The sequence below is a fragment of the Calliphora vicina genome, chromosome 5 (assembly GCF_958450345.1).
Source record: "Calliphora vicina chromosome 5, idCalVici1.1, whole genome shotgun sequence".
Taxonomy (NCBI): domain Eukaryota; kingdom Metazoa; phylum Arthropoda; class Insecta; order Diptera; family Calliphoridae; genus Calliphora; species Calliphora vicina.
Window position 1 is genome coordinate 75,385,781 of NC_088784.1, and position 10,845 is coordinate 75,396,625.

The 10,845-nt window shown below is 30.3% G+C and overlaps 1 protein-coding gene across 1 annotated transcript; it reads left to right on the forward strand.

Moving 5' to 3' along the window:
• Window positions 1-240: 240 nt before the first annotated feature.
• On the forward strand, window positions 241-6,986 carry ppk3 (pickpocket 3). The gene is made up of 8 exons (XM_065512886.1): window positions 241-329; window positions 774-1,262; window positions 1,340-1,436; window positions 1,535-1,638; window positions 5,569-5,647; window positions 5,709-5,799; window positions 5,961-6,224; window positions 6,616-6,986. Exons 1-8 carry the CDS (start codon window positions 241-243, stop codon window positions 6,984-6,986), a joined length of 1,584 nt encoding a protein of 527 aa, XP_065368958.1.
• Window positions 6,987-10,845: the final 3,859 nt, after the last annotated feature.

Consider the following 10,845-nt stretch of genomic DNA (forward strand, 5'->3'; position numbering starts at 1 on the left):
TTTTATTTATCACAAAGAGAAATCTAATAAAAGGCGCTAGGTGAAATAATAAATCTGAATAATTGTGGCTTTTAGTTGAATTCCAGACTTTCTTAAGCAATGTACGACATACGCAAATTACTAAAAACGTTTTATCAAAAATTAACCAGAGTTTTAAAATTTATTGTGTATTTTATGAAAATAATCTTTAAAACTCTATGGTTTGTTATAAAATCAACGGTGAACTTTTGGTCCAGAAGAATGGGCAGTTTTCTGAGGAACGTGGGAGATGAGACTGGAATATTGGCATTGAAGTTGATGTTTAATCGGAGTTTACATAATTTGGAAAGGTAATAGAAAGATTAATGGTTTCTAACCTGAGGCCAAATTACCGCATTCGTGATCGAATGAGCTATTGTATAGAAAAATGATTTCGATATCGAAATTATGATAAAATGTACTAAATTTATTGGTCGATATCGGATGCCATAATCTCAAATAAGAAAATTAAAATTTTACTCGATATCGAATGCGGTAATTTGGCCCCTGGACTCTGTTCATATATAAATCTGAAGGCATCCTGATTTTCTTATTCTTTTGACAAATGTCAGCTGTACAAAAGTACTCGATAGTACTGAATTGTAGTTGTATGAATAAACCATACGTTTTTCTGTATTATTGGCAGCTGACATTGAACTGAAAAGTCACGAAAGTTTCACAAGTGATGCAGTCAGCACATTCCCTAGTCCATCACTACAAACTTAAAGTCTTCATGTTATTTAAATCCATTTTAGGATATTCTGGTTCTTAACATTTGTTGTCGCCATCTATGGAGCCCTTTTTATAACGAAATTTCAAATTTATCGTTACATTAATTCGCCAACAGTGATTTCAGTTGATCGTAATTATCGCGATTGGGTAGGTTTTATGCCGGCCATAACATTGTGCTATTACGATCACATCGATTCTTACAAGGCCAACGAATACATACTGGACAATTGGAATGTCTCCATAGTTGACGAGGACTATTTTTATTTCATGGACTTTTTATATGCTGTGGTTAATGCCACTGCTACCAATTATGCTGATTTGGCAAAATTTGCTGAGGATGAAAGATTCGATGATGTGGATTTATTTGATATTATTCAGGCTATAGATAAACCATTTGAACAGATTATAAACACGTTTGAGGGTAATTTTGAAGTTTCGGTGACTACGGCAATGACGGAAAGGGGTTCGTGTTATATTATGAATTCCGCTATAGGTGAAGTTTTGGGAGCAAAGTAAGTTTTTTTTTTTTAAATTTTGATTGCTCATTGAAGTATTAACTTTATATATTATCTTTTAGTTTCAGATTTAGTTTTCAAGCCTTTGAAGATTTGAAGAAACCTTTAAAATGCAAATTTGGCAAACAACAGTGTTTTATTAAAATTGATCTGCTGGAAAGTACGGGAGTGGTGAGTTTGTAATTAAAAGTAAAATTTTGATTATTATCGTATCAGAAGATACATTTTTAGTTCGTAAAATGATACTTAATGGTGTTTGAATTTCTTAGATAGATGTTCATTCACCTTTCGAAATATCTTCTACGGATGGCAGTGTTATAGCTTTACAGAAATCTGATGAAGTTATTGCTTCTTATAAGGTTTTGGAAACAATGTAAGTAAATTTTTATTTATATTTATGAGAAAATTTTTAGAACTTGCTTTAAAATAATTAGTTCTAACTACATCAGATCCCACAGAGGGGCAGAATCAAAATTGGAATGGGAATAAATCTGAAATTTGACGTGAGCGTAGCCAAGGACTATTCAAATTTATGTTATTAAAATGGGCCCTATAAATGCTTCAGGGGCGGCGATATGAGGGCTCAAAGTAGGGTACCTTCGACATGAACAATTTTTAAACACGTGCCATTTTTTGAAAAAACATGCTTGCTTGTGCTATTTACATATCTCTTATAATTTCCGAGTTTTTTCAGTTTGTCATTCCGTTTGTAATTTCCACAATATAATTTTCCGACCCTATAAAGTATTGTTACGTTTTAACCTTTTCAAAACGTTTGTTTATTTCCTTTAAATAAACCGGATACTTTTGATTGCAAATAAAAGCCGTTTAGTAGTTTGAAAATTGTAACAACTCTTTATTTATTTAAAATGTACAACAGCAGAATTAAATAGTCACTCAATGTTTTTTATACACGTTTATAAATTCGCAGAAATACAGACACACTTTATTATGTACACGAATTCACTTGAAAATACAGCACACTTTAAGGCACTCAGTTGATGTTTATTCGAAAAGCGTCTCTGATAAACTCACTACTGACTGCAACCTCTGCCACTATTTATAACACTGCCATCAAGGCGAATTTATACAAGGTGGAGTCAGTCAATCAGCTGTTTGGTTCTAACACTTGTCAAAGCTTGTTTTTATACTTCAATATCTATATATTATATGCTAATTAACAAAATATGTACAGTGAATGTCACTTAAAATCGTACATCATCGTAGTCAAATTTTATTCATTAGTTTTAGAAAGTTGATGTTTTGGAAATATTTTAAAATGCTATTTTTATATTGTGTGCGCTATTACCTATCAGAAAATTGGGTATAATTTTAATTGCGCTTATCTACAAATAACAAAATTGGGTAACACTGTCAGTGCCCAGAATATCAACGCTTCATTTAAAATCGTAAAAGGCACTAAAAAATAGCAAATTATACCCTACACAGTATTAGGATTATTTAATATTAACATTTTTTTTAATTTTTAAAGTTTTAATTATAATTTAATATAATTGTACGAATTTAAGTGAAATATGAATTTTGTGATGTTCGTTAATTTTCATCAATATTTTTTTAACGAATTGAGGTTTTGTAAACTTTTTTGTTGAAATACATATTTTTGTTCCAATTAATAAAATTACTTTTAATTTTTTATATAATCACCTATTATTTCCTGTATAATTTCATAATATTTAAAAAAAAAATATGTTGTACGATTTTGAGTGACACTCACTGTATTTATATTTTGCATAAATATGTAAAGCCCTCACTATTCAATTATCTACACTATATTTAGTTTTAATACATATTTGTTTAATTTTTAATTTCTGTTTTTTGACATTTGTTAAGACCATTTGTTGTTTTTGTAGAACTACCACCACCTTGTCTGCCATCTGCACTCTAGATTGCTCTTTAACTGTCTAGAGCTTTCTAATACATGCGCCATATGTGGTGTACTTTCTATAATGTTCTTTAACTGAATATTCGAATTCGAATATACGGTCGCAGCAAACAGCGTTGCCAACTTACGATCAATGGTCAACTGAAAGCTTTTATTCAATGTTAATAATGCCCACAGATATGTTACAGTTTGCTATTACTGTACTGCTATTTGAAAGCATTAGGCTACTGTTAAATCAGCCGTTAAAATCGTTATATTTGAATTCAAGTACAATTTTGTAACAGTATATATATACTGGATCCTTATTACTAGCGGAGTCGATTAAGCCATGCCCGTCTGTGGAAATCAACTTTCCGAAGCCCCCAAATAACTTACATACACGATTTATATATCGTTCCGGCTCGTTCGGTCCACAAATGGCTGAAATATAAGGAAAAAACCAGGACAACCTAGATTTTTGACCTATATCTGGATTATTAAGTCATTAATATAGACAATATAGATATCTAATGATAGATATTTCAAAGACCTTTGCAACGACGTATATAAAACCATAGTAAGTTGGACCAACAATGGGTCAAAATCGGAAAAAATATTTTTTAACCCGATTTTTTTTTCACAAAAGTTTTCTTTCGCTAAATATTAAAAAAAAATTTCAAATTTAAAAAAAATTAAAAAAATTAAAATTTAAAAAAACAAATCGAAAAATTTGTTTTCGGAAAAAAATTAAAAAAACTAATTTGGAAAAAAAAATTTGTTTACCTAAAAATATTTAATATTTAATTTGAAGTATAAATTGGTGAAGGGTATACAAGATTCGGCACTGCCGAATATAGCTCTTTTACTTGTTAAAAATATAGGTCGTACTTTTGACCGAATGGACTCGATTTTTTTGTTTAGCTAGACAACTAAATTACCAATAGTATACAAGATATTCCAGAGCAATATCAATTATAGATCACAAAAAATAAACGATTTAATTTAAAAATTAAAAAAATAATAGATATTAGCTATTTTTTTGGGCCAAAAGGTGACTTAACTCTTTTTTTTTAATAAAAAGAAAACTTTCTTTAAGAACATACATATAACAATATTATATTTTTCTATAAGGTATCTTTACGGAGAACATTTTGGTATAAAAACATGTCCTAATTTTCGAATATGTCGCCCTACGTCCTTCTGAATTTGACCTATTTTTTTTATCAAAATTTCAACTTTGGCCCAGATGTTCTAAAATCCCAAAGCTGGGATTAGAAAACGGAAAGCAGCTTTAGAAACATTGATGTGTATCCTATTTAATACCAAAGTATTTTCCCAGCCCTAAAGGAAATGTGGACCCTATGAGAAAAATTGTAAATATTACCATTTTTGGTATTTTCGCTAAAATTTTTAGGATTTGCTGGATTCCCTTTGACCTTTAGACAAGTTTTTTTTTGCACTTTGTTATTTAGAATGACAAATTTACAATAAAGATTTCATTACAATTTATTGAGTGTCTAAAACTAAAATTTGTATCAAAATTTTAATGGGATTGTTAATATTAGGAACAATATGATTCATATTTATTCCGAACTAATTTTTATATCCTTCGCCATGAGTGGCAAACAAGTTTGTCATTCCGTTTGTAATTTCTACATTTTTCATTTGCGACCCCACAAAGAATATATATTCTGGATCGTTATAGATAGTGAAGTAGATATAGCCATGTCCGTCTGTATGTTGAAATCAACTTTCCGTAGCCCCCAAATAACTAACATACATGATTCATACATCAATATTTAAAATCGACAAAATCGGCCCACAAATGACTGAGATATAAGGATAAAACCGGAAAAACCTCGATTTTTGGCCCATTTTTTATCTATATCTGGATTACTAAGTCATTAATATAGACAATATGGATTCTAATGATAGATATTTTAAAGTCCATTGCAACGACGTATATAAAGCTATAGTAAGTTGGACCTACAATGGGTAAAAATCGGGAAAAATATTTTTTAACCCGAATTTTTTTTTCATCAAAAATTTTTTTTGTCATAAATTATTTTTCCAAAAAAAAATTTTTTAAAAATTAAAAAAAAAAATTTAAAAAATTGGAAAAAAAAATTTTAAAAATAATTAAAACACAATTTCGAAAAGAAAAAATTTCAAAAAAAAAATTTTAATTTTGTTTACCTAAAAATATTTTCAAAATTTATCCCGATCGAACCAGCCTATTTTTTTTTGATTCTCCCCCACTGTGGATCCTCTAATGATATAATTGGAACTTGTAATGTCGCAACCATCAAAAATAGAAACTATTCTGTAGCAGAATAATGTGGTGTTATAGTACTACAATATAATTTCCTAATGATTTGAGGCTTTATTCATAATGAAAATATTTTTTTTTCAACGTCTTAGAGAATCCCCCAATTTACGCGATCTTAGTTTTGAGCAGAGAAAGTGTGTTTTCAATGACGAGGAAACGTCCGACCTAAAGGTTGGAAAGTTCAATATTTGTTTTAGAAAATTTAAGAATTATACTATATTAAAATTTTTAGATTTATAGCAAAACTTTATGTTTGGCAAAATGTCGAGCCATGATGGCGGTGGAAATGTGCGATTGTGTGCCCTTCTTTTATACATTTGTGGGTGAGTAGTGCCTCTATTAAAGTTTTTATATTTTTCAATTAAGATTTCATTCATATAAAACTTTAAAACTTTCATGTTTGTATTTACCAGAAAAATTAAGTAAAATATTAATTGACACAAATAATTTCTTAAGTAAAACTTTTTTTATTTCCCCATCATAGATGGTCGGTCTTGTAATCCCTCTGGTTTTGAATGCCTGCTCGACTTCAAGTGGCCCGTTTGGGCATTACATATTTGTAAGTGCCCCAATACTTGCATTGAAATGGAATATACTTTGCAAACTGTCAAGAAGAGTTCTTGGGGTGTTAGTAACATGGACGATGCTGGAAAATCGGATGTTGTTACCTCAAGTTTTCGTTGGGACTTAATATCGCCTAAAGTACGTTTCCGACGTGACGTGGTGTTTAGTTTTGAAGATTTATTGGGTAAATTTTAATAGATTTTTAGTTTATTAAACTGCTTTTACTGTAAAAAGTTTTACACAGGGCAAGTTTTCTTGACGCAAGTCTGAGTTTATAGGAGAGAGAGGCAAGTCTCTTCAAGTTTAAAAGGGAATCGGAAAGACTTGCTTCAAGTAAACTTGCTGTATGTAAAAGCAAACTTATTTAAGATTAGGTCACAGTAGGCAAATAATTTGTCAAAATATTTAACAATTAAACATGTATTTCACGTTATTTAGTCATTCAAATATTTGATATGAATCAAATAAAAATTTTATTTTTTTTAATTTTAAATATTTCCTCATATGTCAATTATTTGCCTAATGTGACTACTTTACCCATACAAGTACTTTAAAATGTTTAATCTTTTTTTCAGTATCCTTTGGCGGTACTCTGGCTCTATTTCTCGGCTTCAGTATTCTATCTCTTATCCATATGATTTATGCTTTAACCAAACGTATTCTAGAAGACATTTATGATTTAATACGTTTAATTTTTATGGGTTGCCGGAATTTTAGGCAACGCTATGTGAACCTCAGGAAGGCCAAAAAAGCAGCCATCATTGTCAGAGAGATCAACATGGCTCCGGAGGTTTCATTTTTAAAGAGAATCCAACAACGTCGAGACAAATTTTTGAAAATGCGTTTAAAATCCTCAGAAGATGTGGCTGATGTGGAGAATAATGCTGCTCCGAGTAGTTTATTGGAGGAGACCGATAATAGTTCGGTATTTGAATTTGTTAATTGAAGAAGAATAATTGAAATAAAATAAAAAGTTATTAAAACCTTTAATTGTACGGGACAACATTAAGAATATTGGGTCTTCAGAATAAAGTGAAATATAATTTATATTATAGCCAATATTCTTGCTCTCATTTAGTGTAAAATGGTTTTTATACCATTCGACTAATGATCGTTCGATTAATCGAATAATTTCTTACGAGTAATTCTTCGAACAATTTAAAAATGGGCATTTTCGAATAACGAATAATTCGAAAAATTTTATGTAGAATAATCGAATGAAACGAATAAATGTTCATATATATTTAAATTTATTAAATTGCGTAAAATTTTTCATAATTTCAAATTTAAATAAGTAATAAAGACTCACAAAAATCGTATTGATTCTGAAATTCGACAAATAACCAAAGACAAAGGGACTTTCGATCACTGTAGATGAGTGTTCTGATAGCTACTTCTATAAATATATAAATATTACTGCAAGAAGTTACAATTCTAGAAACAAATCTTTCAAAACTTTTAACTTAGGTCTTGAACCAATGAAAATAAAAGGTACGGAATAAAATATTTGTTATTTAGCTGGCGAAATATTAGAAGCATCGCAATTAATAATCAAAATTTTAACTTAGATTAAAGGGGAGTTGAATGTTACGGAGAATGTGATTTTGAAACGGTCGTCGAAAGTCATATTGAGGATGACATTTATAATGATTACATTGATATAAAGGCCATTATCTTAAATTATATGTATATAAATGATGGTATTATCCGCATACGAATGATAAGCACAAATATGGCAAACTAACGTTTTGTTGCAAGAAAAGCATGGAGTTCGTCTTACACATGATTTTGAACAACGTTGAACATCTTTGTCTAACATGGTAATACACTTTTTACGTATTTGTAAATGCATCAATCATGCACTGCCTGACTTCAAATTAGCCAAGTTCACTGACAATGATATCAAACTTTGGACAGATTCCCTTTATTGTGTAATTCCCCAAGACCACTTTATTAAGCAACGATTCGGCAACGTTGATAGAGCTTGATGTAAAATACAATTTGTTATAAATAATTTAGAAAAAGTGAATAATTAATTTACTAAAGAATTAGTTATTCAATTTAAAACCCGAATTAATGAACGACATAACAAAGTTCTTAATACGTTAATATTGTATTTGAATGATCATGATCTTGTCCAACTAGCTCAATTTTTTTAAAGCATAGCTCCAAAACGGAAACCAATAGGTTTGCTAGTCAATTGTTTTGTAGATTGTTTGGGAGTTAATCTGATCAGAATATTTCTGTTGAAAATTTAATGATGGACTTTGTTTTTGAATGTTTTTTAACATTATCCATACTTGAATTGTTAACTTTAACGTTATTATGCCCTACACCACCATAGTGGGGAAGGTATAATGCGTTTGTGCAGATGTTTGTAACGCCCAAAAATATTAGTCTAACACCCACCTTAAAGTGGATCGACTTAGAATCACTTTCTGAGTCGATTAAACGATGTCCGTCCGTCCGTCCGTCTGACTGGTTGGCTGTCCATGTAAACCTTGTGCGCAGAGTACAGGTCGCAATTTTGAAGATATTTCGATGAAATTTGGTACATATTATTTTTTCGGCTCAAGGACCAAGCCTATTGAAACTGGCTGAAATCGGTCCACTATTTCACCAAGCGCCCATACAAATATCCTCCCGAAATTGGACTTTATCGGTCATAAATGTTTAATTTATATATGTATCTCCACAAATTCCGCTCCAAATAAGTTTTATGTACACAAAATTCATGTCACCAAATTTTGTTAAAATCGGTCCATAATTAGTCATAGCTCTCATATAGACCCGCTTCCGAAAATCACTTTAACGTGCATAAATCGCTTAAAAATGTTGGTACACACACGAAATTCAACATACTTAACTTTAATATAGACATAAATCACACGACCTAATTTCATGGTGATCGGTCCATAATTGGTCATAGCCCCCATATAAGGCCCACTTCCGAAAATCACTCAAAAATATAAATTATTGATATTTTAAAAGAAAAATATTTTTGCTCTTTTACTTAGTGTAGGGTATTATATGGTCGGGCTTGACCGACCATACTTCCTTACTTGTTTTTTGCTTTTCTTTAACAATAAAATATTAAAATACCGACATCAAAACTTTTTAAAAAAAATTTTAATTATTCGAATAATTCGATTAATTTTAAACGTGTGATCGAATTATTCGAACAAGTTAAAATCTCTTATTCGAATTATTCGTTTTATTCGAATAAGAGAAAAATCGAATAATTCGAATACCCTAGTATATACAAGTTTGTCATTCCGTTTGTAATTTCCACAATATCATTTTCCGACTCTATAAAGTATATATATTCTGGATCTTTATAGATAACGGAGTTGATTAAGCCTTTCTGTTGAAATCAATTTTCTGAAGACGCCGGATATCTTCGGGATCCAAATCATCAATAATTCTGTCAGACATGCTTTCGAGAAGTTTCCTATTTATAATCAGCAAAAACGGTCCACAAATGGCTGAGATACGAGGGAAAAACCAGGACAACCTCGATTTTTGACCTATATCTGGATTACTAAGTTAATAATATAGACAATATGGATATCTAATGATAGACCTTTGCAACGACGTATATAAGACCATAGTAAGTTGGACCTACAATGGGTCAAAATCGGAAAAAATATTTTTTAACCCGAATTTTGTTTTCAAAAAAAAAAAAATTTAAAAACAAAAAAAAAATTTTAAATTTAAAAAAAAAATTTAAGTTTAAAAAAATAACTAATCGAAAAATTTTTTTTCCAAAAAAATTAAAAAAACAACTTTTGAAAAAAAAAATAAATTTAAAATTTGTATTTTGAAGTATAATTTGGTGAAGGGTATATAAGATTCGGCACAGCCAATTATAGCTCTCTTACTTGTTTAATTGATCATTAGGATTCCTTGGGAGAAGCGTAAATTCTCTGCGATTTGTTAAGTTCTCCCTAATTAATTTGCCACATAAATAGACACAATTTTGTCTATTTTTCAAAAATATATATAACTTTTGACTATTAAAAAATTCATGGAATACTTTTTTGAAAAATGTAACAAAAATTGCTTTTTATTGAGTTTTTGCAAAGATACATATTTTTCAATTAAAATTACAGTTTTGGTACCGTGAAATAGCTCCCAAATGAAATAACTCCCTATGAAATAATTCCCATCAAAAATGAAATAATTCCCAAACTTGAAAAATGAAATAACTACCAAAAGGTAAAATGAAATTACTCCCAATAATCGGCGGTTTCATAATTTTAAAAATACTACTCCCAAAAAAGCGAAATAACTCCCAATGAAATAATTCCCAATCCGAAGCAATTTATTTATGTAATCTAAAAAAAGGAACTACAAAAATGAAATTATTCATCGCTTACCAAACATTTTTTGCATTGCGGGCCTATGAGCGAAGCCGGTTTTTGATACACCCCAGAGGAGAAAACCTTTGCGCCCGGCCGAAGGCCGACAATGCAAAAACCTTTTCTGAGCGAAGCCAGTTTTTGATACACCCCAGAGGAGAAATCCTTAGCGCCCGGCCGAAGTCCGCAAATGCAAAAAACTTTTCTGAGTGAAGCCAGTTTTTGATATTTATGGGTTCTGCTGCAAAGTAGAACCTAACAAAAATGAAATAACTCCCAATACAGTGAAATAACTCCTAATTCCCAAAATAAAACAAGTAAGAAAGTATGGTCGGTCAAGCCCGACCATATAATACCCTACACTAAGTAAAAGAGCAAAAAAAATTTTTCTTTTAAAATTTCAATAATTTATATTTTTGAGTGATTTTCGGAAGTGGGGTTATA

What these genes read in the sequence shown, in the direction of transcription:
- ppk3 (XM_065512886.1), top strand. Translation starts at nt 241, where the DNA reads ATGGGCAGTTTTCTGAGGAACGTGGGAGATGAGACTGGAATATTGGCA. An exon ending in TGCTGGAAAGTACGGGAGTG is followed by an intron (nt 1,437 to 1,534) that starts GTGAGTTTGTAA and finishes TGAATTTCTTAG; the next exon opens with ATAGATGTTCATTCACCTTT. An exon ending in AGGAAACGTCCGACCTAAAG is followed by an intron (nt 5,648 to 5,708) that starts GTTGGAAAGTTC and finishes TAAAATTTTTAG; the next exon opens with ATTTATAGCAAAACTTTATG.